This window comes from Panthera tigris, chromosome B2 (genome assembly GCF_018350195.1).
Source record: "Panthera tigris isolate Pti1 chromosome B2, P.tigris_Pti1_mat1.1, whole genome shotgun sequence".
Lineage (NCBI taxonomy): Eukaryota > Metazoa > Chordata > Mammalia > Carnivora > Felidae > Panthera > Panthera tigris.
Genome location: NC_056664.1, coordinates 36,637,431 through 36,657,825, shown reverse-complemented (window position 1 = coordinate 36,657,825; position 20,395 = coordinate 36,637,431). Strand labels below are relative to the sequence as shown.

Below are 20,395 nucleotides of genomic sequence, written 5' to 3'. Positions count from 1 at the left end.
TACACAGCAGAGGAAGGATATTACTAAAACCTTGCCCGGTCTGTCATCACCTAATTGAAATGTGTTCATTTAATATGCCCCATCCTTCAGAGTGCATAGCTCATAATTTGGGAGAGTGCTATCACTTAATCTAGTTATTTTTCCTGGTTCTTCCTTTGAATCCCGGTAAGACAGTGTGTGTGGCACATTCCCCAGGGATTTGTGTGACACTCAGAAGAATGAGTTTGTCTGTTCATTAACCTGTGAACTGGCGGGTCCCTTTGGAGAGTGAAAGGAACAAGTCACTCCAAGGTTAATGCTTGTTTGTCGGAGGTGAAGCCTCCAGGGAGACGCAGAGGGTGAGCAGGCCGGGATGCTCAAGGACTGCCCCATGAAACTCTGCACTGTGTCTGGATGCCAGATCCATGTGGCCAGAGGGGAGATTGCCGAGCAGGCTGGGTCACCTCTGCGGATCACTTCCTCTGGTCAGGAGAAGGCTTCCCAGCAGTCAAGTGGGGTGGGGGTGGGGGCTGGCGTAAGTATATAGGGTTAACTTTCTACAAGGATCTAGGAGCAGTGTTGAAATATAAGAAACTGTGAACAGTTTCGGTGGATCTGTCTTTTACACAAGAAGGCAATATTGATTTCATGCATTTGCCTCCAATGGCTGAAATCTTTCCTTGAGTTGGAAAACATTTGATTTTGCGAGTGTTTGTGCACCTGTGCGCAGGCACATTCCTAACCACAAGACGAAGGTGGAAGCGGTTTGTTATTCTCCAGTGTAAATGCCTCATGGACATGCAGTTATACTGACATTCGGGGGTTGAGCTTGAATAGCACCTGGTCTGAATTTCTGGGTAAATCAAATCTAAGTTCTGCTTAGTTCTCTGGAAAGTGGTATGTCCCTAATTCTGCCGTAATTCTTCTGGGCTCAGTTGGAGCAGGTAGAGGGTCTGAAGTCAAGTTCAAAGTCTACTTCAGTCCTAGCACACTGTATGTGTACAAAATGTACTTTATTCTGTTGTCTCTGGATTGGTTGTGATAGAAGCTTGTTTTCTTCAACAGATTTTCTTTTTACCCCCAGGTATATTCGAATAGTTGGGACTCACAACACAGTGAACAAGATTTTTCACATTGTGGCTTTTGAATGTATGTTTACAAACAAAACCTTCACTCTTGAGAAGGGGCTGATAGGTAAGTATCACAATTACATTTTTGTATATATGCTTAGATATTTTATCTTCAAATATTTTGCTATCTCATTAACTCATCTTAACCCACCTCTTAATCAGCTTTTGACTAAAAATTGGTTGATTTGAATGCCTTATGGCTGAGTAACATAGAAGTCTTATATTTTTAGAAGTAGTCAAAATAATAATAACCTTAAAAAATATAAATATTGCACTAGGAGTTAAGAATTGATAATGTTCTAGTGATGCATTCAGACTTGCTATGTGAGGAATGCTTATGATAGTCAGGCAAAGCCTTTTACACCAAAGGCTTTTCTATATTTAATGGTAGGTAGGATCACGGAGGAAGTCTGTAGAATATTGATCCAGCGCTCATGCTTTCCAAGGCTATGGAAGTATTTTGGCCTTTAATTGGATATGAATGCTGTGCTCACTGTGAGAGTATCTTCTTTTCATGGACACATCAGTCCATGTTTGCACTGTTTAGCCAAGCTCACCTTGGCTGAAAATGCCTGCCTGTAATTTAAATAAGACCGGAGTAACTGAATTGTCATTGTGAAAGTCAGGTTATCTTGTGGGAAATACTGTCTGACTGATCTTTCAGAAGAGTATTTTTAGTTGCTATTTGGTTGTGTTCTGTTGTGTTTTGTTTTTGTTTTAGATAATACTTAGCCTGGCATTGTTTACAGCCCATCCCGGGTCTTGGCACCCTAGATAGCGCGAGCCATGCCCCCGGCTTTTTATACACGTGCTGCAGAGATCCTAGTTTGACTGACTAGTGCCTCAGATCTGTGTCTTTACTGCAGCTTCTTTGGAAAGGGACTCTGTACGTTCAGGTGCCCTTGCCTTGCTATTTCTAAAATAGAATTTTGTCCCTTTATAAAGGGATCCACGTCTTCTCTCCTTCTGAGGTCCCCTCCATCTGGGACGTAACATACGGACACACGTCCTGAAAACATGGTGATGACCAGAACAGGAAAGATGAGTGTAACTTGTAAATGTTTCCTAACTCTTGGGAAGGTCCTAAGTCTAAATTTCCTTAATACCTGCTGTGTCCTAAATGTAATCCTTTACTTAGGGAAGTTTGGAAGACTAATATTAATAGTGTAGCAGGAGTAGAAATTATTCCAATGTGTAGAGAACATTTAGGGCTCAACTAAGATAAATAATTTGGTATTACCTTTGTTGTGCATGTAACTTTTGATATTAAATACAAATGTTAATCACTGTGGCGACTTGTAAGTAATTTGAAAGTCGACAATGCTGAAACATTTCCTGGTATTGTTAAGGCTTTTAATTCTGTGGGCTGTATGGAATTGTGGTGATGGATGGTTGCAAGGAGGGCACATATTTTCACCTGCTACCCATGTTCTGTTATATGTGGGCCCCACTGTGCATGTGATTGTGTAGTTAGGGGTGTCCTTACCGAGAAGGATCTTAGAAACCCAACCACCTTCCTAGTCCTGGCGTGCACACCACTTGGCTACCCATCTCGACCCCGTGCACTGCGTTCTTGAACATGCTGCATAACAGGCACCCTCTACTTCAATCAGTCTCCCCTTCTTATTGGAGGAAGAACAGGTTTGTGGACATGGTAATTATCCAAGAAGCAGGTCTGTGTGGCATGAGAATCCATTACAGGATGAAACTCAGGATCAGTGGTGGTGAGGGATGTTGTTGTTGGTCTGCATTTTTTGTCCAAAGCGAAGTAGTCAGCATTATCAGAAGCCATAATGGTCTCAGACATGTCAGGGGATGAAAGAAGATTGCAGAGATGCAGGAAGTGTGTTTGGTTTCTGGTCAAACACTTTTCTTCGAGCCCTTTTCTCTGATGCTCATGAGTTTGAGTGCAGAGAGCACTGCAATCATCTGCCTGTCATCGTCCCTCAACTGAATGGGAGCAGTGGGGCAGGTTGGCAGGTATGTATGTGCACTTGGCGGTGGATGGCCTGCAGTGGGATCCCGTCTGGCCCTCCTCCTGCCATCCTCACAGCTCAAGCTGTCCCCACGCTGGGCAGACAGGGAGGCGGTGTGAGTCGTAGGGGAGTGCAGGGGGATTGCATTATCCTTGTCTGACATGGCAGCGCTGCTTAGTTTAAAGGGGCGTTTGAAATAGCAATGGCCAACTTTCCACATTGATGATCTCAGGTGCATTTTGGCTGCACGCAGGCTTCAGCCAGCCGCCCGTCAGGGGCCTCCAAGAAGGGAGTGGTTCTCCAATGGGGGCACAGTGTACGTCAGAATCATCTGGAGTCACTTTTAGATGGAGCTGCCTGCTATTTACTCCTTCCTGTGCCCTGTGAAGTACACACTTCTTCCTTGAGAACCACTGCTATGCACTCCCGGCTTTCAGGGAGGAAAAAAGTAAAAAGTAACATAATATCGTCGTGAATGACTAGTAGGGTATCAGACCCTCCTTTTACGGTTTAAGATTCAGAACCTCTCTCTTTCACAGCTCCTGATCTTTGTTTCATAGTTCCCGCTACTCCCATTGGGGCAGTACTATCCTTGTAGGCCTCAAGATTACTTTAAACATATTTGTGGTGGTTTTTTCTTTTAATCAGATTTTAGGATCATTTCTTACAACATACCATGATGCCAGGAAAAAGTTAGCTTTGTGTGGTTTTAGTCTTGTTTCCCAGCGGAGAGTTTCTTGCATGTCCATCCCTCACACATCTTCACTTGTGCAGATTTGTGGGGAAATCCCTGGGAACAGGCCCTACCTTGACCACACTGACCAGATCTGGTGTCAGCCTCTCCCAGCTCATCGGCTGCTGCCCCCACAGCCCCTTCTCATTTGGTGGCTGCTTCTGGATCGCGCTGGGATGTATCCTCGCCTGTGAGAGTCAGCCTGTGATGACCATCTCCTCTTTGTTAGGAGGTGTTGATAGAACTCTAACCTTCTGACCCGTGAGGCATGGAAGGAATAATTAGAATAGATATGACCGCTATTTTACAAGCATTCAACCTCCCAAAGAAGGCATTTGCTTTGCCTTAGCACTCCACCTTGTGATACACAATGGCATTTGCCAAGTCCTTGTACTTTTTCATAATAATTGCCAAAGCTTCCTTTCATTTAATCTTGCATTTAAATTCACTTACAGACAACCTACTTTTGTCTGTATGCTGCCCACTTCCTGTCTGTCATATTATTTTGACACCAGTCCCAGACATTTTATCATCTTATCCATAAATATTTCAGTATGTTGTCTCTAAAAAGTAAGACCCCCTTTTTTTGTACCCATAATGACGATGTCATTGTAATATCCCCAAATTGAACTGTAACTTTTTATTGTATTGTTTTTTAAGTTTATTTATTTATTTATTTATTTTTAATTTTTATTTACTTTTTGAGAGAGAGAGCAAGCATGAGTGGAGGAGGGGCAGAGAGAGAGAGAGAAAGAGACAGAATCCGAAGCAGGCTCCAGGCTCTGAGCTGTCAGCACAGAGCCCGACGCGGGGCTCGAACTCACAGACTGTGAGATCATGACCTGAGCTGAAGTCGGACGCTCAACCGACTGAGCCACCCAGGTGCCCCTATTTATTTATTTATTTATTTATTTTGAGAGAGAGCGTGCACACACAAGCATGCGAGGGAGGGCAGAAAGAGAGAGAGAGAGAGAGAGAGAGAGAGAGAGAGAGAGAGAGAGAGAGAGAATCCCAAGCAGGCCCCACGCTGTCAGTGCAGAGCCCAACAGGGGGCTCAAACCAACAAATCTTAAGATCATGGTCTGAACCAAAATCAAAAGTCAGACACTCACCTGACTGAGCCACCCAGGTGCTCCAGGATATTTAATACTCATAAAAAGTTACAGTTCAAGAGTGACTCTTGATTTTGGCTCAGGTCATGACCTCACGGTTCATGAGTTTGAGCCCTGTGTCAGGTTCTGCGCTGACAGTGAGGAGCCTACTTGGGATTCTCTCTCTTTGCCTCTTTCTGTCTGTCTCTCTCTCTCTCTCAAAAAAACATTAAAAAAAATATATCCAGTCCATGCTCAGATGTCCCTAATTGGATCAAAGTCTAGAGTGAGTTTATGTGTTTTTACAGGTTATTTAAATCAGAATTCAGATAAGGTCCATACTATCAATAAACAGTATGACTCTTAAGTCTCTTTAAATCTGTAGGTTCCCTTCCACATTTCTGTCCATCTCTTTCTCTCTTGTTTTTCTCTCTATTGATTTATTTGTTGAAGAAACTAGGTTTTTGTCCTGTAGAGTTTCTAACAGCTAGATTTGGGTGATTAAATCCCCATGGTAACATTGTCATTTTTTTTGTTTTTTGTGGTATTTTTTTTGTAACTTAGTAGTTAGATAGAGACTTAATCTGATTCAGGTTCTGGGGGGTTGGTTTTGTTTTGTTTTTTGTAAAAATGCTGTGTAGGTGGTAGTATATATATGTTTATTAAGAAACACAGAAAATCTTTGATTGTCTCTCTCTTTTGGATGTTCCCCTTCATTCATGATTGTTTCCTGGATTCATTATTTCATAATTTGCAATTGCAAAATGATTATTTTCTTATCGTATCCTTCCTTCTTTATTTAGTGGCTAGGAAGAGAAAAATTTCCTCGACGCTTATTTGATAATTCTGAGATGCAATTGGCCAGGGAAAAGAAGGGTAAATGTCACACCCTTTCCGTGTATTTGCCATTTTCAGGTAGGTAGTTACCTACCCTCTTACACATGGGACCACTGAGAATTGTTGGTGGGGACTGTTGGCAGGGGAAGGGAGAGGAATACACATCATTTTCAATTTATGGGATTAAACAAATTGGACACCTTTTGATCACTTGCAGTTACTATTATTGACATTCAAGTTGTCCCCTTCTTTAGCCTTTTCATACTGGCTCTTGAGTCCTTCTGACATGACCTCCATAGTCCTTAATAATTCCTTGATTTCTGGCAGGACATGACATCCTGAGTTCGTTTTGTACATTTCCTGCCCCGATCTGGAATCAGCCATTTCTGCAAGAAGCCCTGCTTCCTTTCAGTGGGAAATGACATTTGGAAACCTCAGTCTAAGCCCTTGCTGCTGGGATGGTCACTATTTCTGGGTCTTTCTAGTGGATGGAACTAGGAAATGCGTGCACATTTCTTTTTGTGTTTATCATATATTTGACAGGTTAAATATATCATGAGTGCATGCTGACACATCCAGTTAAAATTCAGTACGCAAAGTTTTTGTTTAGCCTTTCGTCTTGCAGCTCCTTTTTCCCATACTAAAAATCTTGGTTACCAGTGATACAGCACAATAATTCATTCGCTTTGTCCCCAGAACATACAAAACAGCCTCAGAATTACAGTATCGTTGCTACCATATGGTTACCGAAAATAGTTTAAGATTTTTGCAATTATTTTTGGGGCCCTTAGGGTATATCCCACTAGAGATATATATTAAAATTACTGTGTTATAAAGTCATCTAAAATAATTCTCTGTGTGGTCATGCCACTGTTTCAGCATACAGTTGGATTCATTTACTCCATTTTGCTTTCAGTGTTTGGGAATTGCCTTTAAAGATTTTTTGTTTTGTTTTATAACCGTGTAAACTATATACACAGTTCCAAAGTGAAGTCTGCAAAGAAGCTGTATTTAAAGAAATCTAGCTTCTGTTCCTGTCCCTTCTACTCCTATAGGTGATCTCTTTTCAAAACCCTTGAGTTTTTTGGGTTATCCTTCTATTTTAAATGATGAAAAATAAATAAACCAATATATTTTATTATGTTATATTACATATAATTTATATTTTGTATCCTCGTCAGTATTCTTTGATAATTGGTAGCACACCATGTGCTATTCCTACTTTCTTTCTGTGGCTTGCCTTTTTGTACTTAACACTCCTCCCAGAACTAGCTATATAGGAGGATACAATGCATTCCTTTTTCTAGCTGCATGGTAGTCATTAGAATAGATGTACTGTAGTTTATTTGTTCAACTAGTTCTCTGTTGATGAACATTTGGGTCACTTTCTGTCTTCCCCTACAAATTGTGCTATTGCCTTGGGTAGAAGTCTTTTCCTGGTTTTCCGACTCTGTCCTTGGGCTAGATTCCTAGAAAGGGGATTACGTGGTCAGAGGGTAAATGCATGTTTAGTTTTGCAAGGTGTTGCCAAAATCACCTCCACAGGGATTATACTATTTTGACGTTCTCATTGGCAGTATAGGAGAATGACTGTTTCCCCACAGCTTTGCCAGCGGAGGGTAGTATCACGCTTCTGGCTTGTGGCCAGTTTGCTAGGTGAGAAATGGTGTCTTCGTGCGCTTTTAACTACGTTTCTCTTTTGAGAGAAATTGAGCATCTTTTCGTATGTCTAAGGGCCATTTGCATTTTTTCTTTTTTAAATAGCTCTTCTCTTCTTATGAGTCTTGTAGATGAATAGAGAATATGCTTTTAGTAAGACTTGGGGGAGCAGTAAACACTTTACACTGATATTAGACTGTGGTATTTAGCATTACATGAGTCTAGTTTCCCTTCTTAAGGTCTCCTACTTCTTCTGGGAAACATAAGCTGTCATAAGTCCCTCTCCGTCCTTATCTTTGGCTCTACCGCAGCTTAAGAAAGAGATAGTAGGCTAGAGCATGGAGCCCTAGGCTCAAAATTCAAGGTCCTTTAGCCCTTCCAAAGAACAAGAAGCTTCCATTACCAGCTTTAGGCCTTTAAGGGCTACCTCTGTGTCTGCCGGCACGTATCCATGAGGACCAGTGGCTCTTTTGCTCTAGTTTCTTGTTAGTAATTGATGTAGGGCAACCCAAATACAGGAATTCTGTTTCTGAAGCTCTGGGAGCACTCACTGCCACCGCCACTGCCACCATGGAGTCGTGCTGTCTGCACAGGAACATGGGAGCCCGTGCTCATCTGCCACCAGAAGCAGATAGAAACATTTCCTTTCTTCCTCCCACTTTCCGGTCTCTCACTAGTTTCTTCTACTGGCAGAACTTCACCAAAAACCAAGCTGGCAAGCTTGGGAGATGTGGTTTGGGGAACGTTAGCCTCCGAGATACTCTGAGAGTATTTAGTTGGGCTCTGAAGGAGTAGAGATATTTTCTTGCCTGGTAAGAGAAGGCTTCTTGAAGAATAGTAGTATTCTGAGGGGTGCCTGGGTGGCTCAGTCGGTTGAGCGTCTGACTTCAGCTCAGGTCAGGGTCTCATGGTGTGTGGATTCGAGCCCTACGTCGGGCTCTGTGCTGACAGCTTGGAGCCTGGAACCTGCTTCGGATTCTGTGTCTCCCTCTCTCTGTCTCTGCCCCTCCTCCATTTACTCTCTGTTTCTCTCTCAAAAAAATGAATAAATATTAAAAATTTTTAATGGTATTTTGAGCTGGGCCCTGAAGAATTCAATAAATAGTATAGAGCACTACAAAAGTGCTAATTCACATAGCAGCAAAAATGGCTGATGCTCAGTGCGCTCAGAAGAGCTGGAAGCAGGAAATAGAAATAGGTTGTCTATAGTTGCTACTGTCATCTGAAAGTATTTTGAAATTGTAACAGTGTGTTTAGAATTCCGTTAAGTTCCTGGGGAAATAAACAGTTACAAATCTGTGCTGTGAAGGGCTTTTGGCATCCACTGAACTAAGAATATGACTTCTGTGCTTTGCAACTGTGTTTAAATAATAAGTGTACTCTGGAGCAAAAACAGAGATTTGGGGGTGGGAGAGTTCACTAGGGGGTGAACGTGTTAGAATGTGGCATCGAAGCAAGCTTGCAGGAGGTGGCAGAGGGGCCCTAAAGACCTTAATGCATATGGTTTCCTAAAATGACACTACTGAGTGTGGACTAGTCTAGACCAAGAGGCTATGCTTTTCCCAGCCTATTTCTCTAACCAGATATTAAAGCTGGTTCTAATTGTCGGTGAAGCTTAACTTCTTTATCTACTGTAAATTACTTGGCATTAAGCAGACATTTATTAAGAGGCTGCCAAGTATATCTTAGGCACTGGGGATTGAAAAATACAGAGGTGTAGTTTCTGCCTTGGAGGATCGTGTGAGCTAATGGAGGAGAAAGACACTTAAATAGAAGGTGACAACACAGTAAAATAGTTCATCTATTGGGAGATTTCAGCAGATGCTACATGAACACTGGAATGGGGGCACCCAACCTGAGTTGGGGATGGTGTCAGGGAAGAGCCCCCAGTGGAGGTGATGAATGGGTCAGTCCCTGAACAAAGTCAGAAAGTGGAGGGTCAGGGGAAAATCACGGAAAATGATCAGTGTGTGCAAAGGCCTGTCTATCTCTGACCTTCTTCAAAGCTGGTGCCCGTTCCAGTGGACCACCTTGCATCTGGTCAAAGGGTTGGAGTAAGAGTTAAGTTAGTTGTGGTCTCTCAACCTTCCTGAGGAGAAGGTTAAGCACTGTCTTCTTACAGGATCTTAGAGTTTAAAAACAAACTCAGATAAAGTAAATGCCCCACAGTAATGCCCACAGAATGTAACACAGTTTGCCTCCTTCCCTAGTGAGCCTGTGTTCGCCAGTGGAATGGGCTCCAGTTCTTACGTTGGGCAGAGGGCGAAGGAATGGTTAGAAAGCAACTTACTCATAACCATTTAGGATTCTCAGTCTAGTGTGTGGTCCTTGGTGCACATGGAAGTTTCATTTTCCTTTATACCTATATTTTGTTTCTGGTGGTGGTGGTGGTGTTTTGTTTGAGAATAAAGACAACCTGAAAAAGATTTTATTGCTCTAATTTTACAGAATTTGCTTCTGTAATTTACAGGATTGATTTTTTTTTGGATCCTACTTAATATATCCCCTTGTTTGTAACAGTGGTATAGTGGGGTGTGTGTGTGTGTGTGTCTATTCATCCAGGTTAATGTAAACATGCACAAGTTGTCTTAAATAGGACATCATGGAGCATAAATCCAACATTATGCAATAGTATCACTTTCTCACAAACCATGGTTCTCCCTCAAACTAGCATTAAGAATAGCCACGTTGTAAATAGGCAGGGTGTTTCTCTGGCACCTACTATGAAGGATGTTCCAGTGGTCAAGGGGGTGTAAAATCTAATTTTGTTGGTCTAGTCCCTAGTGCAGGCCTCTACCCCAAACCTAGTAGGTAGTTTTTTAATTTAATATTAAAAAAAATTTTTTTTTACATTTGATTTATTTTTGAGAGAGAGAGAGAGACAGAGCACAACTGAGGGAGGGGCAGAGAGAGAGGGAGACACAGAATCCAAAGCAGGCTCCAGGCTCTGAGCTGTCAGCACAGAGCCCGACACAGGGCTTGAACTCACAAACCGTGAGATCATGACTTGAGCCCAAGTTGGATGCTCAACTGACTGAGCCACCCAGGCGCCCCTAATTTAATATTTAAATAGATAATACAAATATATATACTTATTTCCCCCTTTTTATTAAAAATCATAGCACATATTCTCATACATTTTTTTCAATTCGTGTTTCTTGGCGATCTTCCCTTACCAGTATACATAGAGCTTTCTCATGCTTTTGATTTTTACATTTGTGCAGTATTCCATTAAATAGAGGCCCTGTAATTTATTTAAACAGTCCCCTTTGATAGACATGTAGGTGTTTCCAGTATTTTACTATCAATAACAATTCAGTAATGACCCATTTTATAAATAGTGAGGCTTAATCAGAGGTGATTCTAATAAAGCCTAAAACAAACAAACAGACAAACAAAAATACCCATTATAATTCCCCGGACCAGCTATATAATTTGCAAGGCAGAAGGCAAAATGAAAACATGGAACCCCTGTTCAAAGAACAGGCAAAATGCTATTAAAGGTACTTGTTTCCCTTTTCTCTTTCTGCACATTACTCTATGTTCATCACATTAATTTTACACTTAATCCCCTTACTTATTTCACCCATCCCTCCATCCACCTCCCCTCTGGCAAGGAGAGTTCATTCTCTGCATAAGTCTATGTTTTTGTTCCCTTTTTTTTTTCATGTGTTCATTTATTTCTTAAATTCCACATATGAGTGAAATAATATGGTATTTGTCTTTCTCTGCCTTATTTCACTTAACAGTGCAGAGCCCGACATAGGGCTCGATCTCGTGAAACGTGGGGTCATGACCTGAGCTGAAATCAAACGTTGGCCACTTAACTGACTGAGTCACCCAAGTGCCCCCAACACTTGTTATTTCTTATCTTTTTTATTCTAGCCATTCTGACAGGTGTAAGGTGATATCACACTATGGTTTTCATTTGCATTTCCCTGATAATTAGTGATATTGAGCATCTTTTCATATGTTCACTGGCCATTTGTATGTCTTCTTTAAAGGCACTTTGAAAAAAATGTTTTTCCTTTCTTTTGCAATCTTTCTGGTTGGCGTGGTGTTGTGTGTGTGTGTGTGTGTGTGTGTGTATGTTTTCAACAACAGATTTATTTTTTTTAAAGGAATGGATTTTGAGGAGAAAAAAAACATGGGGCAGAGGTATGGAATAGAAAATAAATAGAATGTGAGCCATTTTGCTAATTGTTTTATGACCACAACAGATTCATGTGGAGAATTCCCTGTACAAAAGAACACAATAAAGGGGCAAAGATTGAGGTGATCCCTAAGGCGAGGCTGAAGATTTCAGTCTCTGGTATTTGGAATAGGCTGTGGTCCTTGTTTTTAGATGGGTCACTGAGTGTGTGACATAGCCCACATATTGGACAGCATAATGGCCACTTGACCCAGACAGAAGTAGCTTAAAGTGTTTGGTTTCATGTGTCACATAACTAGCCAGGTTCCTCCCTAGGATGCAGTACCAGGTTGGGGAGAGGAGCTACTTCTTGTCAAGCTCCTTCTTAATATGAGCTACAGTGGCTTTCTCCACGTTCCATTTCAACACCAAGCCCTGTTGCATCGCCTCCGACATATTGGCATTTTGGATCACAGCCTTCGATGGCACAGGGTTACAGGGGAACAGAGGATGGCCTACCACAGCAGTCTCCAGGGGGAGGGGCTGGTGACACTCAGACCCAGCGGGAGCCACCTTTGCTACCTAAGCCATGGAACATCTGGGGTGGCATGATGTTTCTGTTTACCATTTAATGTCATTCGAAGTAAAGAAAATTTAAACTTTTTCTGAGAGAGAGAGCATGAGCAGGGGAGAGGGGCAGAGGGAGGGAGGGAGGGAGAGAGACACAGAGAGAGAGAGAGAGAGAGAGTGCAAATCTTAAGCAGACTCCATGCTCAGTGTGAAGCCCAGTGCAGGGCTCAAGCTAATGACTGTGACATCATGACCTGAGCCTAAATCAGGAGTCGGACGCCTAACCAGCTGAGCCACCCAGGTGCCCTGAAAAAATAAACTTTTAAATTATTAGCACAAATTTTATTCATCTTTATATTATGTATTGGTGGTTTTATTTATTTTATTTAAAAAAAAATTTTTTAACGTTTATTTTTGAGACAGACAGAGAGAGAGACAGAGTATGAATGGGGGAGGGTGAGAGAGAGAGGGAGACACAGAATCTGAAACAGGCTCCAGGCTCTGTGCTGTCAGCACAGAGCCCGACCCGGGGCTCGAACTCACTGGCTGAGAGATCATGACCTGAGCCAAAGTCGGACGCTCAACCAACTGAGCCACTCAGGCGCCCCATGTATTGGTGGTTTTAAATGCAGATAAAAGAGCATTTATCTTACGTGTGGAACCAAAATTTTACAGTCCACATTTGGTAGCTCATGTGTATGTGTTTAGTTCTTACCAGAACAGTGGAAATTCTGTGCAAAACTGAATTTTTTTATTTCACTTCTTAATTCACAGACATTCCATAAAAACTCTCCACCCTTGGCTTAATCGGTAAGCCTCCTTAATAAGGAAGGACTGAGGGGGAAAGGAACTATGGGTTGCCTGATCTTTCCCTTCCTTTTTTATCTTATTACTACCAGCATAAATATTTGGCTATAATAGGGAAACAGGAGTGAAAAAAGACAGAAGTTCCAAGGCAGTTCCTTGGTCATTAGTGCTTCTTGGAGCACTTGTTGCCTTCTTTCTCCCTTGGAGGCAAGTTCTACCTTGGGGAAGTGTGGCTTCTCTAGGCTGTCAGCAGCCTCACTCACTCAGTCACACTCACAGTGTGTTTACGTCGTCCTTGCTTTGAGTCTCATTCAGCACCTATATGGTGTGGGTTCACTGGAATTCTGTACTCAGGGGGCAGCAGGTAACTGTGGACACACATGTTGCGTATCTCCTGTATTCATAGGCTTGCTCCATAGTTCCATCAGACTTTACTTAAAAAACATAAATTCAGAGATAAGATTGTTAAGAATTTTAAGACCAATATAATAGAGTGTTAAACTCATGGCAGGTTGCTTCTGAGTGCAGGGCCTGTCTGAGAGCACTGGTTGCATGCCCATGAAGGGGCCCTGATTACCACTGTTATTTAACATTGGTACGTCTGGAAGTTCTGGTGGGGGGACCCGGGGAAGAACACAAATAGGTGTGATAAATATTGAGGAAAAGGGACCAAATACCATTATTTGCAGATGAGATAATGATAAGACATCCAAGGAAATGAACTGAAAAATTACTAGAACTAACAAGAACTCTGAGGAATGTAGCCAGTCACAATAATAAATACAAATAAAGTGTTCTCAAAACAAAAACAAAAACAACCCAGGGAAAATATAATGAGGGGAATTCCGAAATTCCATTCATAATAGCATTGAAAACTGCCAAACACCCAGTAACAACCCATGAGCCATACATTAGTCCATCCCTAGCCCTGTGACCAAGGATCAGCCATCTCCAAACCCCTCTTATGCCTTTAGAGATGGGAGCAGGGTCAGGAAAGCAAAGGTGGGAGCCGTAACTGTAGATTATGAGGGGAGCACGCCAGGAAGATCTGCCAGAATTTTTAAACTTTTCTTCCCCTCACAAACAACAAATACCTACCAAGGAATAAAATTAATAAATCCACATGTTCTAATTAAAACTATAAGTCTTTAAGAAACACTGAATAATGGAAAGACGTATTTCTGGATGGAAAACTTTAATGCAGTAAAAATGTTGGTTCTTCCCATCTTAATCTACCAGTTTTATGCAGGACGACTCAGAATCCCAACTGTGCTTTAAAAACAAAACAGAACAAAAAACTTTGAGTTAAAAAGAATTTTTCCAAGAGAATAAATACATGGAAATCCCTTCCCAAAAACAGAAAAAAAAAAAAAAAAAAGAGAGAGAGGTCTAGTATTAAGGTATTAAAATTAGTACTACATACTGCAGTAGTATGGCATTAAATGCAAGAATAAACTGGTAGATAAATTAAGCCAACTCGGAATTAGATCTTAGCATATGTAAGAATATAGTGCAGGATAAAAATGACATTTCCCATGAGTTGAGAAAGGAAAGGTAATATAGTAAATGCTGCAGCAGTTGGTAACTAAAAACACCTGAGATTTTCCCCACATACTGTATACCAAAATAGTTTCCTGTTAAGAGTTAGATTGTATAATATTACTCCAGAAGAACCACAGAGAACTGTTAATAAGTATTTATCTGAGCTCAAGGTTGAGGAGGTACTTCCTCGGCACAAAAGCAAAGGCAGAAAGCACAAATAGAGCTCAGAGGTGTTTGACAAACTGGGAAAAAATAATTGCAGCATACATGAAAATGAGTAATTACCTTTAATATAAAGAAAGTACTTTCAAACGAGTAAAAAAGTTGTGGATTCCCAGGGTACGTGTGTGACTCAGTCAGTTAACCGTCCGACTTCGGCCCAGAGCATGAACTCACGGTTCGTGAGCTCTGAGCCCTGCATTGGGCTCTGGGCTGACAGTGTGCGGAGCCTGCTTGGGAATCTCTCTCTGCCCCTTCCCCACTCACTGTCCCTTTTCTCTCTCTCTCTCAAAATAAATGAATAAAATAAATTCATTAAAAAAAAATGAATTCCCAGCAGGTAATGTGCACAAACAGCAATTTATTAAAAAGGAAAGAAAAAGCATAATTGTCAATAAACTTGACAAGAGTGTGGCCTCACTAATAATCAAAGAAATACAAACTAAGATACCATTTTTGTCCTCTTTTATCGGCAAGTATTTTTAATTTAAAATTTTTCATTTACATGAGCAATACAATCATTTCTCACCAAAACACAAACACAAAAATATATACAGTGAAATAAGATATTTCCATTTTAACACGTATTAGCCTAGTTATTGCTAAACTTGAGTATCTTTATGTTTATTGGCCATTCCTACTTTTTTTATGAATTATATCTTCATGTTCTTTCTCAACTTCTTTTTTGATTGCTTGTGTTTTTTATTATTTGTAGATTATGGATAATCATTCTTTGTCTTTTATACATGTTGCAGATATCTTCTCCCTCACTGTTATTTTAACTTTGTGATGTCCTTGTTGTGCAGAAGCTTTTTATTTTGACTTAGTCATACCTGTCAGTCATTTCTTTTCTTGCTTCTGGATTTTGTGACTTGCTTCGAAACTCCATCCTCAGCCCAAAATATAAAAATGTGCTCCTCTTTCACTGTTGTCAGTGGTTCGTTCTTGTTGTCTTACTGCTACATGTGTGTGTAGCATTTAGCTCTTCAATCCATTTAAGTTTTATTCTGTGTTTGGTCTGAGGAAGGGGTTCCCCTTTTATTTCTAAAATATGTGACAAGTTGGGGGCACCTGGATGGCTTAGTCAGTAGAGCATGTTACTCTTGATCTCACGGTTGTGAGTTCAAGCCCCATGTTGGGCATAAAGCCTACTTAAAAAAATAAATAAAAATAAAATACATGACCACTTGTTCTGAAATCCTTTATTGATTATTTCATCCTTTCCCACATTGATTTAAAATAGCAGGTATCCTGGATCTCTCCATCCTAGATTCTGTGACACATCATTTAAATAACTGCAGCTTTATAATCTATTTTGCTGCCTAGTATTGCAAATCCACATTTATAGCTATTCTTTTTCTAAATTTTCTGGGCTATTCTTTCAGATTTTCTTTTCCAATGAACTTGAAAATCAGCTTGTCAAGTTTCATTTCAAAATCGTGTTGGCAAAAATATTTTAAATGAAAATACTTCGTATGAGTGAGGCTGTCACGATATGGGCAATGTCATACTGTGGAGAAACGTGTAAGTTTTCTTGAAGGCAGTTTAGCAATAGATGAAGTGTCTTGAAAATACCCCTCAATCTACTACTTTAGTAATTTATCCTAAGGAAATATGCAGGAAGAACATTTCTTTTACATGAATGTATAATGCAGTGTCATATTTATGATAACCAAAAAAGTGGAAGGACTGCAATGTCTAACAATAGGGGCATAGTGAAATAAATTCTGGCACGTTCACACATCAAAATTTCTATATAATCATTCATAACATAGGGAAATGCTCGTAATATAAAGTAGAAGCAGGATGCCATCTTTATAGCCAAACTGATGCCAGTATTTTAAAGATAGTATGTGTATTTTTATATGTTTGTATATTAATTTGCTAGGGCTGCCATAAAAAAATACCAGAGCCTGGGAGGCTTAAACAACAGATGTTTACTTTCTCCCAATTGTAGAGGTTGGAAGTCCAAGATCAAGGTGTCGGCAGGTTAGGTTGGTCCTGAGGCCTCTCTCCTTGGCCTGCTGATACCTGTCTTCTCACTGCGTCTTCACGTGGGTTTTTCAGCATGCACTCCCATCCCTGACGTCTCCTCCTCTTCTGATGAGGACATCGGTCCTGTTGGAGCAGGTTTCCACCCTTATTTAATCTTGATTATCTCTTTAAAGGTCCTATCTCCAAATACAGTCACGTTCTAGGTTAGTGGGGGTTACCCCTTCACATTATGAATTTGCAGGGTACAGGACACAATTCAGTCTATAACAGTTCATGAAAACAGCCCTTGTTATAACAGGACAATAAGAAGAACATCAAAATGTTAATTGAGGTTATCTGGATGATGAGATTGTAGGCAATTTTAATTTTTTAATTATATTCTCTGCATTTACATATTTTCTTCAGTGAATGTGTGCTACTTTTATGATCAGAAAAAAATATTAATGTTTCTTTTTCAAATAAAGCTATTTCCACACTGCCTATCCTAAGAGAGAGACAAGGCAGGGTGGATAGGGCCAGCACCGGTGCCCTCCAGGCACCACAGCACCCCACGTGCTCCCAAATATAGCCCACTAAATTAAGTCCTATTTCTGGGTTAGGTAGGGGAATTTCTTTGTGAAGTATAGTGATTCACCTGATGATGATTCTGTCAAGTAAACCAGGAGTCCCTGAGAATCTAGATGAAAGATGCCAAACAAAAAAAAGAAGATATACTGTATAATTCCACTTACAAGCAATTCTAGATCATACAAATTCACATATACTAACAGAAAGCAGATTCACAGTCCTCTGGGGCTGGGGGAGGGATTACAGAGGGGCATGAGGAAGCTTTCGAGGATGATGGAAAGGTTTGTTATCTTGATTATGCTAATAGTTTCATGGATGTGCACATATGTCTAACTCATCAAATTCTACATTTCAAATATGTGAAATGGTCTGTGTGTCAATTATACCTCAAGAAAGATGTTTAAAAATGAGAAGAGGGAATTGGAAGGAAAAATTCCAATAGCCTTTGGGGCCTTACAGTATTCCTTATTTATTAAAATAGCAACGCGAGGGCCGTGCTTCTGTGAATCAAATGAAATCCTTGGGATTTGGAAGCTGTTGGAGCAGGCTGCTGTGTAAAATGTTTTGGGAGGGGACCTCTAAACCTGATGGCCTTTTCCTGCCTCATAATTCAGTGTAACAGGGCTTGGGTGTGTCACTGATTTGAGTAAAATTAAGTGATTGCATGATACTGGGTGCCTGGTAGGTGAGCCAGTCCGGGACGCAGCAATCTTTTTGAATTTATTGGCTCGTTAATATTGTGAAGATGGGTATGTTTCTTTTATAGCTGCATTCGATACTTAGCTTTTTAAAGACAGGAACTGGTACAGTGCTACAAGAGAGAAATGTACTTAAAATCACAACATTACCTGTGGTAAAATTATCATAAAAACCACCCAGTACTGAAGCAGGGGATTACTTCAATCCTGCCCTCATAATGACAGGCAATGGTCGTTGGTGAAGTTGTTTTCCATGAAGCTGTGTTGAAATCAACTAAAATGGCAATAAAGTGGAGTGTAAAAATGAGGGGCTCAAGTGAGATGTAAAAGTGCAGAAGGTGTTAGATGTTCAAATTAGAATCTTCAGGAAATGATTCTGTAAAATATTAAAGATGAATTGATTGAGTTCTAACTTCAGGACTGTAGGCACCACAGGCGGCCCTTGTGCCTGCCGGAGGCAGACGCTGCACCCCCGTCCTAACTGGGCAGCTACTGCTTTGCTATTGGCCAGCAAAGCCGGCTGACAGAGCAATGGTCTTTGGTGGCAAACGATAGTTTAGGGAAGAGCTTAGAGCCCCATTTCCTTCCTTCTTGCTCAAAACCAAGGAGCCAGTTGACCCAGGAGCATTATCAGACTTTTTCCCAGTGATCCTTTGATGAATGTTCAGTGGTTGCTGGTTATAAAAAACTGGAAGCACACCTCAGTAAAACCTCAGCGAGCTGTGGAAGCACACGAAGCCATGTATCATCAGAGATATTTTTATATTATAGAAATAACTTATATCGATGCTGCATTCCAAATGTCAAATGTATTCCCTTCTTGGCCCCACGGCCACTACCATCCGAGTGCGAGCCACCACTGGCTCTAGCACTGCTGTCATGCCTGGCTACTCAGCAGGGTCCCGCATCCTCTCCAGTCCTTCCTGTTGTTCTCCACACCCCCATGGAGCACTCCTTTGCCCAGAGTCACTCAGAGCCTTCCCGTTCCTCTTAAGAGAAATTCAGTCTTCACCGTGGCTTGTGAACCCGTGTGTAAGCTGGAGCCCGCATACTTGCTTCAGCTTATACCAGTTCCCATCTAGCCTTCTGCTGTTCAAGCCGCAAGCCTTCTCTTCATTCCCAGAACGGACAGGGCATTCTCTGACCACGGGGCCTTGCACTTGGCATTCTCTCCGGAATGTCCCTTACTCTCCCCCCATTACACCTCACCCCCTTTATCTAGGTAACCTCCTATTGATCCTTTAAATTTCAGTTTAAATGTTACTTCTTAAGAAAAGTTTTACCTGACCCTCTACCTTTGTATGATGCTAATAGATATGGATTTTTTTCCCTTCAGAAGCTCTTAGTTTTATTTGCAATGATACATTTTATTCACATGGTTTGATAATAGAAGGGACCGTGTCTGTTTTGTTCACTGCTATATTCCCAGGACGTGGAATCCCAATACTCAATAAATGTTTATTGAATGGATGGATGGACAGAATGGTGTGCTGCATTCTGAGGACCAGAAGATTAGCCCAGATTCTGGTTCCCACTCTGCTGCCGATTTGCCATGTAATATAAGACAGCATCTCTCTGAGACTCAGAATTCTCAGCTATAAAATGAAAAAACTAACCGAATGATCTGTTTCTTTTTTGTTTTGTTTTTAAATAAGCATCCTTTGGGTGTAGATAATTGTGTTAATCATATACCTCAGGGCATTAATACATCATCCTCGGTGTTCCAAGCAAGGCCTTTTTTTAAATTTGTGTTTCTTCTTTGCTTTGAACCCTGCTTCTGTTCTCCTTCTCTGTGACATCATCTTGAGCATGTTTGGCTATATCCTTAATATGCACTTATATTTGTAAAATCTATAACATTGGCATGTCTTGTATATGTGTTTTCATCTTCAAAAATGTTCGTATGCTATAAATCTTATTCATTTTCATACTTTTCTCAAGGAATATTATGTTTTTAAGACCTATGTATCATTGCTTCTTAATGTGACTTAGCATTCCATCATAATAATTATAAATATATTAACAAACTTATATAGTCCTACTTTTTGCCAGACGCTATCTAAGCTCTTATGTACAATCATTTAACCCTCTCAACAGTCTTGTAAGGTAGGCAGTTATTCTCTTACCTGTTTTATTCATTCCCCATTGTGATGGATACCTAGGTTGCCTCCAGATTCCTGCTCTCAAAAACAGCCCTGTGACGAATGTCCTTGTATCTATCTCCTTTGTACCTGCATGGGGATTTCTCTGGGACCTGTATTCAAAGTATGATCCTTGAGCACTAAAGCACACGGCTTTCATTCTGCCCCTTGCTGCCAGATTGCCTTCCTGTATGGCTGCTGCTTGTTTGCATTCCCAGCACCAGGAGTGCATGAGAGTGCTTTTCCTCCTCATCCCCTTAACCCACATACAAGGTGGGTGTTCTGTTCTTTGCCCTTACAGTGACCTGATGGCCCTAAG

The 20,395-nt window shown here is 41.0% G+C and overlaps 1 protein-coding gene across 7 annotated transcripts in view; it reads left to right on the top strand.

The window, feature by feature from the left end:
- BTBD9 (BTB domain containing 9) overlaps window positions 1-20,395 on the top strand; it is a 413,561-nt gene that overhangs the window by 266,677 nt on the left and 126,489 nt on the right. For all 7 annotated transcript variants that reach the window (XM_042986255.1, XM_007085235.2, XM_042986256.1 and 4 more), the window contains exon 7: window positions 1,064-1,173. In XM_042986255.1, coding sequence (XP_042842189.1) covers window positions 1,064-1,173 — 110 coding nt within the window. The remainder of the gene's footprint in view (window positions 1-1,063; window positions 1,174-20,395) is intronic.